The sequence below is a fragment of the Ptychodera flava genome, chromosome 4 (assembly GCF_041260155.1).
Source record: "Ptychodera flava strain L36383 chromosome 4, AS_Pfla_20210202, whole genome shotgun sequence".
Taxonomy (NCBI): Eukaryota; Metazoa; Hemichordata; class Enteropneusta; family Ptychoderidae; genus Ptychodera; species Ptychodera flava.
The window spans coordinates 19,988,375-20,004,579 of record NC_091931.1 but is presented as its reverse complement, the minus strand read 5'-3'; the positions used below and the strand labels follow the sequence as shown (position 1 = coordinate 20,004,579).

The window sequence follows — 16,205 nt, the reverse complement described above, 5'->3', positions numbered from 1 at the left end:
TCAAATACTTATAAAAGCACAGATTTAGTTAGTTTAGTATTGTACAAAAATTATGCACAGTTTTCTCATAGACTACCATGTATAGTGAATCAACATTATCAATGAAATCCAAAAATCAATGTTTTTGTACACTCATGTACTTTTTACCTGCCACTTCAAGCAAAGTACATTTACATGAATTAACAAACATACATGTATATAAAAGTTCAGATGCAGGTTGTTTTGTTCGGAGAATTGTGTAATAGTTTGCCCAAGGCAATAGACTCTAATGTATTATGATTTTGTATTTTAGACGAAGCACTATATCGGCGACATTTCGCCTTCTAATAGTTATGTAAAAATGGTGACTCTCCCCAAAAGACATACGTGAAATTTCATGACTCTTCAATAATGCTTGCACAAAAAAAATTGCGACCCGTCTGTAATTTCTGTACCATCCCTTTGAGGGGGATTTCAAAATTATAGCAAGCCAGAAGGGGAACGTGAACGCATTGTTAGTTTGTTAGGGGGGGGACATTTGAAAAAATCTCAGAACTTTTTTGGATTCCCCCTCCCCCGAGGTGTTTTTAAATGCAGCCTTAGTAATACCGAATGACGTCCTTGGTTGCACTTGAATCCTTGCGAGTTGAATGCAAAATATCGCCCGTTTTGCCAAAGGCTTGTCTTTCTGACCCACCCGTATGTCATCGTTCAAAAAGTGCAGACGACACCTCGGCCATAGTCACGTGACCGGGCATTTGAAAAGACCGAATTGCGCAAGGCAAATAGTCTTTGGAAAAAATACCCTCTGACGTCACATTTTTGCTATTTTGCCCTCACGTGACTTGTTCTGGCCAATAGCGACAGGGAATGAGCATGCGGTGTGCTATCATGAAATTGATTTACTATATTGCATCAAACACCTAGGATTTCTTTTCTCGACATATCGCGACGCTTATCTCCAAATTTAAAAAAATGCAGAAGAATGGATTGTCTGTTGATGCGATCTTTTGGATAAAATTTCTCAAATCCCGATGAATGACAAACTTATGATCCAATTTACTATTTCCTCGGACTGAACGCCATCTTTTGCCGACAATCTCTACCAAAAATTTTTCGCGGCCTAGGGCTACAAAGGAAATGTCTACCCTCTAATCTCTGACACAACTCGGTCGTTTTGCGTGATCGATATTTACTCTAGCACTCCGCTTTACAAACTACCAAGGTTTGGCAAATCTTTAGTGGTACGGGGATCGGGAACACAACGTTTTACCTCGAGATTCATGAAGATGACCTCCCTTGATCAGGTCTCGCAGAATGAAGAATGTATGTAAGGGCCGAAGGCTACCAAATACCGGGAGGATATGCTCACCCTTGCACTCACACACGGAATTCGGTCGAGACAAGCACGCAGAAGGCGGGAAAGCCTTTTAGCCAAACGCAATCATATACTTTTAATACTTTTACTTTATTATCATGACACCTGTCTCACCCTTAGTAAAGATGGGAAACGGTTATGATACATAATATAGAGTGAATACAGAGCGTCAATATGCAGATATGTAGCAGTTGTGTGTGTGTGTGTACTTGTGTCTATGTTATGTTATATGTGTGTTCAGTATGATAGTTTATGCCTGCAGAAAGTCCACTGCCGTACGAAAATTTATCTCAAAAAAGATGCAATATTACTTTCCAAGCAGACAGAGTATTTTTACAGCTATACCACAGCTTCATCAACTGGAACTGTTTTTATTATTTAAGTGGTGTTTGTGAAGTATGGTTTCTTGAGTTACTCTGAAGATTATTTTGAAATGTCTGGCGTTCCATTTTTCAACACAACATGGTAAACGTATGTAATGTCCATCGTTATTGTTAATAACTGAATTTTCGTCCGATCTAGAATTCATTTGTCAACAATAATTTATATTACATGTCACACATAATGCATTGCATTATGTTGCATTTGTACTTCAAAAGACTCTGAGGAAGACGAATACAAAGATAAACTTAATTACTGACAGTATTATCAAAAGTTACATCCATTGTAGCTCGAAGTCGAACCAAACACAGGCGACGTACTCAGCTTCGATTTGCATGTTGATATGACAGTTGGTAAGTAGACTTCCACAGAAAATATGTTAACACTGAATGATCCGATTGTGTAAACTAGTATGATCAGGAATTGTATTTTGAAGAAAGTTTGGAGAAGTGGGCGTCTGACAAAACATTTTGAATTGACTGATGGGGATGTTGACTTCTGTCAATGTTTGTGGCAGTATATCATATTTACAACCCTTTTCAGAATTAGAGCGCGAAGCCACTGCAGTGAACTGCAGTAAAACTGCTTACACTAATTAGTTTCAGCTGTAGCCGTGGCCACTTTGGTGTTGAACAAGGCTACTTGATAAAGACCAAAAAGTCTGCTTGTACAAAGGCAAAACTAGCTCTGTCTGAGGCTCGAGTTGTAAATGAGAGTTTACGATTGGCACCCTGTGTTCAAGATTAAGATACAATGTAACATTACCATGCACTGGTCCATGTACAAATCGTTTTTATTTCAACTTCCCCAGACAAACTGTCTGCATGGGACATACAATGTTGTCGATTTTGCCAGCTGGCTACAGCTGAAACTAATTAGTGTGAGCAGTTTTATTGCAGTTCACTGCAGTGGCTTCGCGCTCTAATTCTGAAAAGGGTTGTAGTATATTATATCTATATATCATATTTACATTCAAAGAAAGCTTTTCACGCTGATATTGCGTGGCACCGTCGAAAATATTAAACGGAACGTCATTATCATTAACTAATTTGCTTTATAGAGTTGTGGCTGACCTTTTCCCGCGTTTATTTACACAGTTATGGCCATATCAGAATCTCATGGTGACATCATCATAACGTCATTGCACGTGAAACGACGGAATCCATTGAGTTGGCGATATTCATAAGGACTGTAAGCATTAACATCGTCAGAATTCACCCATTTATACACTGATTGTTTTTTACAAAATGTCGTGTGGTGACGCTGTTAATGCAAAAAAGTTCGTGATCTACGACGATGACTAGTACCAAAATGATATTATGCATTTTTTGCTCACGTGTTGACACACGTGAGCATATGTCACAGCGATGTCTGTCTGTCTGTCTGTCTGTCTGTCTGTCTGTGTACTCAATATCTCAAAAACGGCTCATCAGATTAGAATCAAATCTGGTACATAGATTCAGTTTGCAAATGGCAAGAACTGATTAGTTTTTGGTGGGCGTGGCTTGCTTACTTTTTGCTCATTTGCACAATTAATGATTTTAGAAAAAACTGATATATATTGACAACGACTGCACACAATTTGATGAGATTCGCTACAACTGTTGATCACACCAAGATATATCAGCTTTGAAAGATATTAAGGGGTGACGTGAAAGATAATTACTAATTTGCATGTTTAATGAAATTTCCTAATTAGGAGTATATATCTGGATTTACTTGGTATACATATTGACGATACTATGATTTAACGTTATTGAAAGTCATTAAGCATTCTTACTTCATCAAACTCTAATTTGCAAATTTAATGACCTTTTGAAATTAAGGCTGTATATTTGAAGTTACATGACCAAAATTGATGAAACTTGCTTTGTACATTAAAGTACTATGACAGAATATTATTAAGTGTCATTAAGCATTTTTACATCAGCCAATTCCTTATTTGCATATTTAATTAACTTTCATAATCAGGGATATTAATCGGTATTGACAAGACCAAAGTTGACGAAACTTGCTATGTACATTAAAGATACTATAATACGACATTATTGAAAGTCATTAAGCATTTTTACTTCATCCGGGTCCTAATTTGCATATTTAATGAATTTTTGAAATTAGGGATATTACATGACCAAAATTGATGAAACTTGCTATGTACATTAAAGATACTATTATGTAGACTAACTTTATCGAAAGGCATTAAGCAATTTTGCTTCAGCCAATTCCTAATTTGTGTATTTAATGAACTTTCCTAATTAGGGATATATACTTGGATTTATTTGATCAAAATTGACATAACATACTATGTACATTGATGATTATACCAGGTTATATCAATATTGGAAGTCATTTCGCATTTAAGTTTTCATGTCAGCTAATTTATAGTTTGCATATCTAATGAGCTTTCAAAGTTTGGAATATATAGTTTGAAGGACTTGACCAAAGACAATTACACTTGCTACATAAAGTGTTTGATACAATGACAGCAGTCAAAGAAATAAATATTTTTTTCAGCTAATTACATATTTGAATACTTAATGACCTATAGAGTTAATCTGTGCTGAATATTATTCATTATGTTGATCATAATACTTTCAATGAAGTTGCAAACATGTGGCAAAGGTTCAAATTTACACATAACTGCAATATATAATGAAACACGTGAGTATTTACAGTTCATATCTGGTATAGCAACAGTGGTGGTGGTGGTTGGGGGTGGGGGGTCCCGTGAACATTATGCGCGATCACGTCACGTCATGTAATCATTTACTCCCATTGTACTTCATACTCTCGCGATAGCTAATCGCGTCTAAGTCGTGCCTAACAGGTGACGTTTAAGGGTGGAAGGAGTTTTTTCATGGGACATTTTCATATTCTCGTTAGCCAGATCGCTCCGCGAACCAACGCAAAAATCATGTTGCCTCTTTAGGTAACACTCAAAGCTGTTGCCGTAAAGGGGCGTGTGATCTATGGCGATGCATTTTCCCAATATCAGAATTTTTTATGCCAGCATTCCATGAGTACAGAGTAATTTTTCATTGTTACAATGGTACATTTCACTTGTCACTTATTCATAAAGTTTTACAACCATGTATATTCCAACCTTCCCGAGCCAATGAGGGACCAATAACCATTACATGTCTAACATACGATTGCTGTCTGTCGACGTCTTGCGAAGTGATGTTCTTTAATCAAGCGTAACCGGCTCTTCAGTTCTAAATATGGATTATCCAAGGACCGCATGTACCAATCAGAGCTGCAAACTGCAGTTAGAAACTTAACTCTGACAAAATTCTTGGTAATAAATGTGATATTTCTCATTTTCTGCTTTTCTGAAGAGAACTCTTGAATCATTTGTAAAACCATGGTAACGTCATGCAATTTGCCTCGCTCTTCACAGCAGGCCTAATGTATTTGAAAGGATTTGAAAGGGGGTCAAATTGCGAGAAGTTGGGTATACGCGACCCGCAGAGGGCGACATGAAATGGCCACGGGTATCTCCCGGTATGAAAATGAAACGTCACTACACTTTCATAAAAATTTCTACGCACAACAGCCTCTTAGTACACGCCTCGGGGACAGATATTCGGACTTTCAAACTTTTACAATTCTTTTCTGATGTACCACCAGTCTGGGCTCATTTTAAAGCTCTTGGTGTAAAAAAACTTTTCACCGGCTTCGTTTTTCGAAGTTCGAAATTTTTATTTTTTCAATATATAGAGTCAAAATGGTGGCCATTTTGAATTTCAAATATCGGTAAATCTTGGGTTATCTGTTTCTCTAGTACGAAAATTTGTGCGGTGACCCTCGTTTTTTTTCTCGATTTTGAAAGAGAATGATTGAAAGATTCCTTAAGGAAATCTTGAGCAAAAGTTTAAGTCTTTCAATTTCGAGGCGCATACTACCTTAATGAGTGTAAGAACTATGGACAGATGCAGTGCTGACAGAATTACTGCAATCACATCATGGGAAATTTGATTTATTTAGAATACCTTATATATTTTGAAATTACAAGCATGTGTTAATTTGAAAATACTCATCGCTACGTATTTAACAACAGATTTTTTCTGATATATATATTTTACCTAAAAGCGATCATCAACGTTAAAGAAAATGTCACTTGACTACATTAATTTACATTAAATACTGAATAGAGCATATGTGAATAAAAGTTATGGAACTTGTCATGTTTACTAGACTACAGCATACGATCGGTCGCTAACAGATTTAGCGATACTCGGAACGTTGATCATGAAAAAAAAAATGCGAAAAGAGAGCCCTAGAGACAGACAGGGTAAATTTTATATTTGCAGCGACTTAAGTTCGAAATCTGACATTTTTATAACTTTTTCCGGAGAGGACGACAGTCTCTTCATAAAATATCTTTTTTTTGGTTAGTTTTTGAGAGTCGGGTCTACTGTTTTGTTTAGTATGTCCATCCAATCTACACGACTTTCTTCGGTCTCGGCACTCAGATAGTAATCTCTACCCGGTGTCGCCAGTGTGAACGAGAAGCCGCCGTTGTGTGTATGTATTCCTGCTGGTAACCCCTCCCTGGTGGTGTAGCCGTCCTTCTTGTTACCTAGATAAATTTCACCTTTTGGATGTGGATCCTGGAAAACAAAATAGAAAACAAGCACTACTTTTATATATCTATCTGAAATGTTTATGCGAGTAAAACAGACAATACAGATAGATACATAGGCACAAAGTAATTATATCTGTTACTTAAGATATAATGCTTCGTGTCTAGCAATCACCAGACACACACGTGTAGGCCTACATTCACACACACTCACACCTCACACACAAATACACACACACACATATATATATATATATATATATATATATATATATATATATATATATATATATATATATATATATATATATATATATATATATATATATATACATATCAACAGGGGGCCTAGCGGGGTAGTCCAGCAGGAAAACGTCCTTAACGGAGTCGAGTCTGCGCATACTCGATATACAGATTCCACAGCCGGCAACTATGCTCTGCCACTCTTCATTTTATCACGAAAGAGTCGAGACTTACGTCCCCAAAAGGCACTGTAAAATTTGATTTGAGATTGACAAACCTGCAGGATGGGGAGGCTCCGTTTGTTAACATATAAGCATTTAAGTTTCACTTCTGCTTTCGGTTTCTTTCTCCTCGCAGATAAGTCAGTATAGTTTTATAGGGTTTGACTTATACACGTGCTGCTCTTAACGGGATTATTTCTTATTTGTGATGAAATACTTCTGATTTTACTGCCTAGTTTGCATCAACAGGGCTTGACGACTCTGTCTCTGTCTCTGTCTCTCTGTCTCTCTCTGTCTCTCTCTCATATATATATATATATATATATATATATATATATATATATATATATATATATATATATATATATATACACAACTGAGTTGATCAGGATAATCTAAAATATTACATTTCCACTACAAATTTGTTTCGTATAGGCTGCAGAGCCGCCTACACTCATCGGGTGGCTGTGATCGACTGAAACTTTGGGCGGGAACGATTTCTTTTGTTTGTTTTTGTTGGCACCTGTTTGTTGCAAATGGTTGAATAATTAGTGACTGCACAGGAGAAATTTTCTCCTGTGTCTGCAGGTCGATACTAATTCGTTTCTATTGTTGAGGGAGCACATTTCTGGATATCTGAGGAGTATGAATTTCTCGTGGAGGCACAGATTGCATTTTTTTGTGACGTTGGAGTATGGATTGCATTGCTTTATTATTTTCCAGTCAATCCTGTATTCTGTCTCTGCATCTTTCAGTGACCAGATGTGCTTGCTCAGTTCGGTGCTGTTTCTGTATTTTGTGTTGCGGAATGATAGCATGTGGTTATTATATCTTGTTTTGAATGGAGTCTCCGTCAGGCCGATGTATGTTGCGTGTGTATTGTTGTCTTCTCTGGTGACCGTTGCTTGGTAAACCACGCCCTGTCAACCACAGAAGCAACCACCCACCCTCCATCATCCGCAACATACCAGAATCCATCAACAAACGATTGACCAGCATATCATCAGACAAACAAACATTCGATTCAGCCATCACACCATACCAAGATGCACTCAAAAAGAGCGGCTACGACCACCAACTCACTTTCAAACCCGTACAACAACAGGAAAAACGCACAAGAACACGAAACATCATATGGTTCAACCCACCGTTTGACAATAGCGTCAACACCAACATCGGGCGCAAATTTCTACATTTAATCGACAAATGTTTCCGCCACGATCATCCACTCAGGAAGATATTCAACAGGAATACACTCAAACTAAGCTACAGCTGTATGCCGAACATGCAAAGTATTATCACTTCACACAACAAATCAGTACTTGCCAAGGAAATGGAAAACAAGAACACAACCGCCACCATCGCCAATAAAGAATGCAACTGCAGACAAAAGAGCAAATGCCCATTGCCAGGAAAATGCCTAAGACAACAATACACACGCAACATACATCGGCCTGACGGAGACTCCATTCAAAACAAGATATAATAACCACATGCTATCATTCCGCAACACAAAATACAGAAACAGCACCGAACTGAGCAAGCACATCTGGTCACTGAAAGATGCAGAGACAGAATACAGGATTGACTGGAAAATAATAAAGCAATGCAATCCATACTCCAACGTCACAAAAAAATGCAATCTGTGCCTCCACGAGAAATTCATACTCCTCAGATATCCAGAAATGTGCTCCCTCAACAATAGAAACGAATTAGTATCGACCTGCAGACACAGGAGAAAATTTCTCCTGTGCAGTCACTAATTATTCAACCATTTGCAACAAACAGGTGCCAACAAAAACAAAACAAAAGAAATCGTTCCCGCCCAAAGTTTCAGTCGATCACAGCCACCCGATGAGTGTAGGCGGCTCTGCAGCCTATACGAAACAAATTTGTAGTGGAAATGTAATATTTTAGATTATCCTGATCAACTCAGTTGTGTATTTAGCTCTACTCTAGTATTGAGCACTCTACTCCAGCTGATCTTGAACTAAACAAGTATATATATATATATATATATATATATATATATATATATATATATATATATATATATATATATATATATATATATATATATAAGCTTACAAGCGCAAAAACAAACCAACATGAGTGCAAAATGGTCGTATGCGTATGTCAAATAAACGTTTGCTGTTTTTATGGCAAACACTACTGTTCAAATGGAGCAATGGTTTTAAGGCAACATGATGGTGCGTTGTTCTTATTTATTTAGACTTTGTAAGTGTGAATCTTTTGTGAGCGGAATGATACAAACATCACTCATTCTTAAGATCGGCACATTACCTGACATGAAAACGGAGCAACAAAAAAACAGTAAACATGAGAAGTTTGACTTATCACGCGACAAGTGTAATTTTACGACTAGCCGTTTCTTTACGTTTCAGCACAGGTTCATGGGCACTCACCAGTGGGTCAGAATAATATTTGAGTTTTTTGCTTTCCAGCGAAAACCATCGTTTCTTGTAGGCTTCCTTCCCTCTAGGTCCTGATTTGTACAAGAAACCTTCCTTGGTGTAGTCTGTGTTCAGGTGGTCCACCAACTGTCGATACAAAATGACATAAAAGACATCTGAAAACTAAACCTGAAATTTAGTGGCGAATAACTGAGATCTAGTCAATACGACATCTGGCGTAATTTTATTGAGATTTTCATTACTCACAGAAACTACGGATTTATCTTGCGTCGTCAATACACTATATGTTTTCGACTGAAGCTAAAAATGTTAGAAAACTTTGTCGGCTAAATTTGCCAAAATCGTGAAACTGGTGTAATGAAGAACGTCTAACAACAGTGATGTCACACATTCCCGGGCAACTGCTCAGGAAAAGCGCCCTCAGGCCAGATCTGCAGTTCAGGTCCCGCCCCAGATACAAGTTTCAAATTTGATTCCCACCGACAAGCCTCGAGTCCGGCCTCACTTTGTTGTTCCCCTATGTGAGTGGAATTTACGGGAAAATGACTATCATTAACAGTTTTGTATTTCATTTCTGGACGATCTGCCATATACACCGGAAACGCAGTCTCCGATGTTTTCTTGTTTGTTTGTTTTTGTTTGTTTGATTTTTGTCTACAAATACATAACTAAAGTAAATAACAGCATGGCTGAATCATGAAATAAAAACAACAAATAAATCATAAAATGTAAAATGTAAGCCAGAACAGCACGCACACTCTGGCCGAACTACACTGCCAGGACAAAATACAAGAACAACAAAGAGTGGATCGACTTTCTCCAGACCTCAGTCAAGAATCAAGTCTCTCAAGCCGGATGCTACATTAGTCATCATGGTTGATACATAAATATAGGTCACGTTGTGTAAGTCAATCCCGATCAGTGATTTTCAGCTACCCTGAATTTTAGACGTCAATTTTATAAGGTTTGAATTCACTTCAACGACTATGTGTCATTGAAAACTTTCATCATGACAAGTTCAAAATGGGTACGACGCACGTATTTGTAAATATTGACAGGTCCAACCAAACCAAAATTGCTGATAATTAAAAAGATACACACACAAATCATTAGGTTTCGCTGTGCGAAATTTAACTTCAAAACTCATGGAATGTAGAAAGCTTACATCGGCCTTGTTAGCGCCAGGATTCTCTATCTTCATGCGGTTGAACTTCGCCGATCGTATAGCATTGAACCAGTCAACAATGTCCTGTATTTGTTCAAAAAATTAAACAATGTTATGTGGTATGTATTCTAGTCACTTAAAAAAGGTCAGGAAATTGTTACATTTGACGGAGACATGCATGGTGTGTTGTTCTACAATATTAGGCACAAACGTAGGCACAGACATACATACATACATATATATGTAATATATATATATATATATATATATATATATATATATATATACTGCTTTGTATTTCATACACATTTGCATTGTCGTATAACAAAATATATTATGTCTTTTAAAGTGTTAAAAAGATCCAACCTCAAAGACATATGGACTGCACATGACACGTGTAACTTTGTAATACTGATAAAGAAATTATCAGGGATTTATCATTTCTAAAAGAAGTTTACATCGAGCAGCTGTACAGAACTAATATCTCCGTGAAATACGCTAATTGGTTCAGATGTTTTTGTGTGTTTACAAGCGCTTTTTTTGTGAGGGACACATTGCCCCGTTGAGAACGACAACTACATACGGAAGTACAGAAACTCTTCACATTGTGAGCGAACCATTAAAATGAGAATTGGGGTCACAGTAGACAATGTACACCAACGCAAGGTAATATCATCCGTGACGAAACCGTCAGACGGCATAAGCAGTGTAATCCGATTCCAAGGCTCACCTGTCCGTCGTCGCTGTAGACGAATAGATTCCTGGTGACGTCATCTTTCATGTAGGATATTTGCATCCCGTTTGGGTTGCCAATCTTGTCAGGGCAAAACGTGACGTTGATATCAGACAGTTTTAATGCGGCTTTCGGTTCCTTCGCCTAGGGTTGACACAAAAAATAAGATCTGTATGAAATGTGATAAATCACCACCCCATACGAAATAGCTATTTGCTTATTTGGGCAGAAGTCTTTTTAAACATTCCCTGACAGTTTCGAGTACGAAAAGGGGGCAAGGTACATAAATATCTGGCACTTTAGGGCAACAGCAAATTGTTTCTTGGTCATGAATACGACGTTACTGACAAAGTACTCTAAAAATCAGTTTATTCACTGAAACCATATTTAAGTAAATCCTAGATACGTTCGAGTCGTTCGTAGGTAGATCTAGTACTAGTATTTTTATAGAGTATTTATGTATTGAGAAATGCATCTACTGTCGGACAGTCGCCCAGTCACGTATAAAATGTCAATATCGTTGGTATTGCGTGATAAGATTCATAGCGTTGCACTCTGAAACCATAAAACCCGCAACTATAGTGGCCGTGATGAAACCCACCGGTTGGAGAACAATAGAGCTGTGAAACCGTATTGTGCAAAGGATTTTAACCTTTCGTAACCCTTCAAGTGGGCAGATTGTCAAATCTGACGTGCTACTTTTTGCTTATTTTCTTTAAGGTGCATATTTTCACGGTTACGGTTTTTCCACTCATTGCTGGAAGCAGTTGAAAAAAAAATAGCGAAAGTTGACCGATTCAATATTTGCTTTGCAAAAATATTGTCACCGGAAGGAAATTCCTAAACTATGACCTTTACGTGACCGGACGCATTATTCACGCACACGGAACTTAGATCTGTCAATAGACTGGTAAATCGAAAGTTCATATTGCTTTAGATACCAGTCCAAAGTGATCAATCATAAAACATGCTCTAAGTCGAACCACAGCGACATTGCTTCAGCACGTTCAACGTCAAAGCCACATGGGCCTGTAACTTCTTATGTGTTTTCCATTATTTTTATTCTGCCTTGTGCTTAAAGGCACAAAGTCGGCCATTTTTCATGAATTTTGTTTGATACAAGATACTACTTATATTGTTTGACATGTTGAAAGTTACTGAATGAATGGGTGACCATGCATATATTCGACCCCGGTTTTAGACACGATCAATGAAACCATCGCGAAAATGAATTAATGGTCATGACCATTGATTAATTTTCCCGATGGTTTAGTATGTGCATGTGTACCATCGGACCGTTATTGTTGACAAAGGACTTTCAGTCAGAAGTAAAATTCACTGGTCGACAACAGCGTCACATGTTGTGTGCTGCTATGTGTTTTGTTGACAGGGTTAATATTTTGTACGTTTACATGAGAAAAATATTGAATTTTAATTGCGTTGTAGAACACAACTAACGAAAATCTTATCAAAGTTTAATACAGTTTTTTTTATGATAGCAGCATGAGTAGTTCATGCAAGGTTCGAAAAAAATGATTCTTTTTGTCTGTTAATTTCCAAATTTTCAAAATAATCATCACTCACACTTGGATCCACGTAGTACTTGATGACGTTTTCTTCCTCATCAAGGATAAACCTTCTGCTCTGGAAACGACTGTCATCTTTCCCTCGTTTCCACAGGAACCCTTCCTTCCTTCCCAAGAGATACGTCTGTTGCTTCTCGTCCATGAATTCCTTCCGTTCGTACTTGGCTCGGATCCACTGCTCCCGGAGAATTCTATAAAAGAGAGAGAGAGAGAGAGAGAGAGAGAGAGAGAGAGAGAGAGAGAGAGAGAGAGAGAGAGAGAGAGAGAGAGAGAGAGAGAGAGAGAGTCAGTGAGAGTCAGTGAGAGTCAATGAGAGAGAGAGTCAGTGAGAGAGAGAGAGAGAGAGAGAGAGAGAGAGAGAGAGAGAGAGAGAGAGAGAGAGAGAGAGAGAGAGAGTCTTGTAAATATGTGTGCTCTGCACAACTATAGAATGAATGTTGTTAGAGCAGATACGTGACCACTACAGGCGTTACGAAAAGCGGCCGATGCTTCGGATATACATAAATTCGAAAGCCAGGTAGAAAAACTGAGCTTTGTGTATATATGCTTATCTTTATTGGAATATTGTAATCATGAAGACAGGAGAAATTGGATTAGTTATCCAAGATAGACTAATATGTGTCCGACAATAATACATCCTGGAGATGACATATTTAGACCGAGAAGTTAAATTGATGTTTTGTTATATTTTCTGGCCCGAAGAAAGATGGGAAAGTTGCTCTGTTGTCGCAGGAATTCACTCAAATGCGGCAATATATACAATATATCTTGAGCTGCTGTTAGCAAAATTTCCTCCTTTTCGTGCTTTATATCACGTCCTCTTTTCGGAGAGACCGTGTTTATACAATTCCGCTCCTATGTGTTTGCCACGCATGCGCTTGGCGTATGTGCACACATGTGAAACAAGCGATAAAAAGTTCATAGTCAAAGAAATACTCGTACGTACGGGTAGTCTCTCTGTCCAGGCTTTTTGTAGCAGGGCGCAACATAGCGCTCGTACTTCCGCTTAGCTATGAGGTTTCCGTTGGAGGCCATGAACTGTTATGCAAACAAAGAGAGAAGGTCACGCCATCAGATTTGAAGATTTGAACAGAGCGAAATACATTGGAAGTGCTATTAAACTTCCCTTCCGTTGACTACAATCCCCATTAATATCACAACCTATAGTTACAGCAGAATTCGATGCATCTGTGAAGCGCATTTTTGTTAATTTTAGACTTTTATTTCCATTTGATGTTTGCCATCTCACATCCTTAGGCTCTAGTAATTGCACATTTTTACCCCTCCCCTCAATACCACGAAAAGCAGTCATTCCTTCTTCCCATTCCCCCGAAACCCTTAAAATAGAGACACACACAACATCCGGGATATTCGATTTGTACCTCTACTTCCTCGTCGGTCCATTCGTCCACTTTCACTGACTTGACCTTGCTAATGTGCCGACCCAAGAATTTATGAATATCGGCACACTCTTTGCATATGAATATGCCTATGTTGTAAGCGGCGAAATCTGGATCTGTAGAGACAGAGCGAAAAAAAAATACGGAACTCGGTTGAAAATTTAGTCAATCAAATTTATATCATGGTTTCTGAATACTTTGATTTACGAGTATCTACATAGTCAATGCTCAATAGAGAAAAATTATAACGCTAAAATCAAACGAACCATAATTTGACTATGTTAATTTTAAACGCTTGATTTACTTTGACAGTTTTGTCGCAAAAACTGTAAAGAAAGTTTATTAACGGCAAAAAATATTTTTCTAGGTTTTGATGTTGAGAAGGAAATTGTGCTTAAGGGACATATGCAAATGCGGGTGTATTGTTTTGTTTTTACAGCCGATCATCAAATTTGGAGCTAATCGTAACTCAGTGGACGTTGTCCCAGTAGACAATGAGTCAGTGTGGGTGTATAGGTGTCGTGAGTTGTTGACGACGGTATATTATGGTGCGTGGACAAGTGGCGTTTCGACTGAACAAGGTCGTCACACATCTCGGGCCGTGACCTGCCATAAAAAAGACTTCCTTATTCTATGAATGGCCGCTGAAGAAATATCAGCGCCATTGTGTTCACAAGACTGTCGCCCATTTTCGGTGAGCGGGCGATGTACTGAATGGAAAGACATTTGCAAAACTTACGACAACTATCTGGAGTTGTAAATTTGTCACGATATTCAGGCAAAACTTTGCAGGCTTCCGTAGTCTTCGTCGAGAGAGTGAACAGTACCGAAAGTCTATCTATATCACGAGCCGTCATAAAAAAATGGGCACGGGAAGTGAAAGATTTTAAAATTCAGCATCGAAAACAAATCACGAGCGTCCACTGGCATCCATCGGCTCAGTGGTTTCTGAGATCTGCTTTCCCTATTATTCTTATATGCGTTATCGCTAATTAAGAAAAACGTGTGTTTGGAGGTAAGAATCAATGAAAATGCCTATGTCAGTTTCTGTTTTTCAGCGAGCGGAACATATCAACCCGTACTTTAAAGACATGACAAGATACTATACCAACTTCGTGAAACGCATACAATTGTTCATAGAGTACGCGATTAGTATCGCTGTCAGTGCACTTCGTGGCAGTGTGCCAAACAGAACATATACTCACCATGTTTGCCACAGTCAGCACATACGTGGTTTCCCGGACGTTTCTTGAGGTCCAGCAGGGCGTTCTTGTTCTTTTCCGCCATGTTCGAAACAGCGTCTCTCGATGCGGTGCTATTTCTGCGTGTGATTCCCAAGTAGCAGTTCCTGTTGTGAACGCTTGCCGGGGCTGGGTGAAAGGTCAACTATCACAATCGCATGGGCGATAACACAGGTGAGACTGAACCGGTAGGAAGGCGCTGCTGAACTGACTGTCTGCCCTTCGGAACAGCAGAACCTGAAATCTCCGTCAGAGCCTGGGTAGTTCGATACACTTTGTTCGGCGTGAGTGGAGTCTTCATTCCGGGAATTTATGCGTATTGATTCAAGAGAAAGAAGGAAATAACGCTGGATGTTTTTAACCACGGTCTGTGGAGTGATCGCTGTTGAAAAAAAGCGAAAAGAAGCCCATGGGGAAACCCATATGCAGTAGGCGTCAAGTGATTTTTCCGACTGTCAAGCGGAAGACACTGTATATGGTCAAGCATAGCAAGATTGTCCAAATACAGGATGATCGGATCGGAGTTCAATTTATCTGTCACGTCATTTATAATATGTTGTCAGTGTCATCAGTGAGATTTCATGTGTTCGGAAATTTTTGAAATTCGGAAATTTTCGAAAGAAAACAATCAAGGTACTGAGCATAAAAGAAAACAGGGGGCTGGACATAATTTATCCGATGTTTCTGATTTAAGGCGCAGCTGCTCGTAACCAACACAGTTTATTTCCAAGCAATATTTCTCATCAAAGATGACAAGAAAACCCCTTCATACCATATATTTTCAAAAAGCTGAGAATCTAAAGTTTAGTATGGTAGCAGGAGTTTACTCGAAGAATGAAGAGTATAGATATTTAGGGT

General features: G+C 38.4%; 1 protein-coding gene across 1 annotated transcript; it reads right to left on the bottom strand.

The window, feature by feature from the left end:
- Positions 1-5,691: 5,691 nt before the first annotated feature.
- On the bottom strand, positions 5,692-15,731 carry LOC139131129 (arf-GAP with dual PH domain-containing protein 1-like). The gene is made up of 8 exons (XM_070697078.1): positions 15,312-15,731; positions 14,089-14,222; positions 13,653-13,744; positions 12,705-12,897; positions 11,118-11,264; positions 10,388-10,471; positions 9,214-9,348; positions 5,692-6,351 (listed from the first exon to the last, which is right to left on the bottom strand). The coding sequence occupies exons 1-8, from the start codon at positions 15,391-15,393 to the stop codon at positions 6,133-6,135; spliced, it is 1,086 nt and encodes a 361-aa protein (XP_070553179.1). The 5' UTR covers positions 15,394-15,731; the 3' UTR covers positions 5,692-6,132.
- Between the last annotated feature and the right edge of the window lie 474 nt (positions 15,732-16,205).